Source organism: Pteropus vampyrus, unplaced genomic scaffold (assembly GCF_000151845.1).
Source record: "Pteropus vampyrus isolate Shadow unplaced genomic scaffold, Pvam_2.0 Scaffold61, whole genome shotgun sequence".
Lineage (NCBI taxonomy): Eukaryota > Metazoa > Chordata > Mammalia > Chiroptera > Pteropodidae > Pteropus > Pteropus vampyrus.
Window position 1 is genome coordinate 5,965,161 of NW_011888842.1, and position 2,416 is coordinate 5,967,576.

The following is a 2,416-nucleotide window of genomic DNA, read 5'->3' on the forward strand; positions in this document are numbered from 1 at the left end:
TTGTCCTGGGATGAGAGGGAGTACTGTGCTAACAGCTCCTCTGCATGAAGAGGCGGCAGGGGCAAGCAACCTGGAGGTGGGTGTAGGACATCGCATGCTGGCAAGCTCATCGCAAAGCAGCTGAGACATCATGGTGCAGCTGACCATATGCTGCGTGAGGATCTGGGTGTCTAGCCACCTTATTCACCGCTGCAGCCCCAGAGCCTGAGCCACAGAGGCCTGGGTGGGTGGTGGCCAGGTGACTGGAAAGAGGAACAGATGGACACACTGGAGGACAGAAGGATGGACAGGAGGCTAGCAGACAGAGGGAGTCATGGGGCAGATCCTAGTAACGCAGTGTATCAACCTCAACCAGTGTTCCTCCCACAGGAAACAACAGGGGTCCCCCAGACTGGAGCTGACCTCGTGGCTTTCGTGGGCTACGCTTCTACGTTCCTCGTTTCAAGGTCTTACTGAAGCCAGGTGCGCCCCTGCCCCAGGTGCCCCACCAACACGTCCTTTCCTGCCCCCACTGAGTATCTGTCTCCCTCCAGCTGTCGGTCAGGTTACCTTCGTTTCCAGCTCTCGACCTGTGGGGCTGGGAACCTCTTGAATCTGAATGTCCATCTCGGCAAGGAGCTTCTGGCCCTGGCCAATCTGCTTACAGAGGGCATCATAGTCCTCAATCATGCCCAGGACGTGGCAGCCACTCTCGCTGGCCCACAAGTGGCGGCCAGGGACCAGGCCAGACATGCACGGGATGCTGGTGGCTGAGCTGATACTGACGCAGGAGAGGGAGTCCATGTCATTTACAGAGAGCGAAGGAGTCTCTGAAGCTACAGAATGGGAGGGAAGATGTCAGATCTACTGGGAGCAGCACCCCCGTGTTCGCTGAGCTGCACTCAACAATGGTGAAGCCAGACAGGAGGGCTAAAAATGGCCCTCAGGCCGACATGCCACAGACGCAGCCCAGAGAAGAAAGAGGCCGGGCTCCAGGACCTCAGTCTGTTTATTACCCCACACTGGGCTTATTCCCCATGTGGGAAAAGCTCGATTCAATTCAGCTTATCAGGTCAGGCACCCAGTCTGCAGAAGACCCTGATTTAGACAGATGAATCAGGCCGGTGCCCGCACTCCTGGAGCCCGTGGTCTAGTAAGAATACAGACATTGCGTGGGAGGTACAACAGCACAATGACAGAGAGATGGGGCTCAGGGCTAAAAATAATCAATTCTCCATGCAGGAACGGAGATCAGGGAAGGCTTCCCAGACGAAGCAACAATTGAGCTAGATTGAATAGGTAACAAGAATTACGCTAAACAAAGGGAAAAGCCCATTCCTTTTTACTTTTGGATCGACAGAAGTCTGGATAAATATTTCTCACTGGGGACATCAGAAAGGCATTTCACAGTGAAGTTTGCACTCATGAGTCTTGAAGTAGCAGGACTTCCACCGGCAGAGAATGAGACAAGGGCAGTCTGGACAAGGAGGGGGCCGGACTGCAAAGTCCCAGTGGGAGGAAGGTGGGCCTGTCCGCAGAACGGCGACCCTGCAGACAGGCTGCCTGAGAATGTGAGGGCAGCGGGGAAGGCTCTGAAAGCCATGGAAAGTGTCACGCTTTAATTAATAGAGACGCAATGACATTGCTGAATTGATAATACCCAGGAACAGATTAACTGGCTGGGAGAAGGAGATCACTAGCTAGAAATGCTGAGAACGTGAATCCCCGATTCCTGCCAGATACCCTCTTGGGACCAGGGACCCCCTTTGTCTTCGATTTAAAACGTCCTACTGCCAAACCCAACCCTGCCATAGTTACCCAGAGTTCAGCTTTGTACCTGATGTTGGTGGCGCTGCCACGGTGGAATCGAACAGATCATACGCATTTTCAGTCGCCATGGGACAGGTGTCGCCATCTATGACATGCAAAATAAGAGAAGGAAAACAAATTGTCAGAAGTTTTCATTTCCCTCTCAGCAGCACTCGAGGGCGCTGAGGGAGAACACAGCGAATAGCAGACACACACAGCATTCATTCACATCTGCGCTGGGCCTCGCTCCTGCCAGGCCACGTGCAGGACGCGGGGGATAAGAGTGAGCAGGCCTGGTACCCTCCCCGGAAGGACCCCCTCCCCCCGCCCCCGCTCCCCGGAAGGGCCCTCTTGTCCAGACAAGTAAACAGGAAGTTTCCCTTCAGAGTGGTCAGGGCTAAGCAGGGAAAGTCTGGGCCTAGGGTAACTCTGGTGAAACCCGAGGAGAGAAAGAAGTGCAGGCAGAGGAATGAGTGAGCCATCACGACGAACTCAGGGACAGTCAAGCGCTTCAACTGGCTGAGCCCAGGGTGCCGGGGAAGGACGCGGCGAGATGCCAGGCCAGAAGTGTGAGGACCGCAGGGGCCCACTCAAGGGGCTGAGGCCTGTGTGTTGGACTGGAGGAGGG

At 55.2% G+C, this 2,416-nt stretch overlaps 1 protein-coding gene across 1 annotated transcript in view; it reads right to left on the reverse strand.

Annotated features, from left to right (window-relative positions):
- CDK5RAP2 (CDK5 regulatory subunit associated protein 2) overlaps nt 1–2,416 on the reverse strand; it is a 169,843-nt gene that overhangs the window by 13,465 nt on the left and 153,962 nt on the right. The window contains 2 exon segments of the mRNA XM_011360968.2: nt 550–815; nt 1,817–1,894. Coding sequence (XP_011359270.1) covers nt 550–815; nt 1,817–1,894 — 344 coding nt within the window.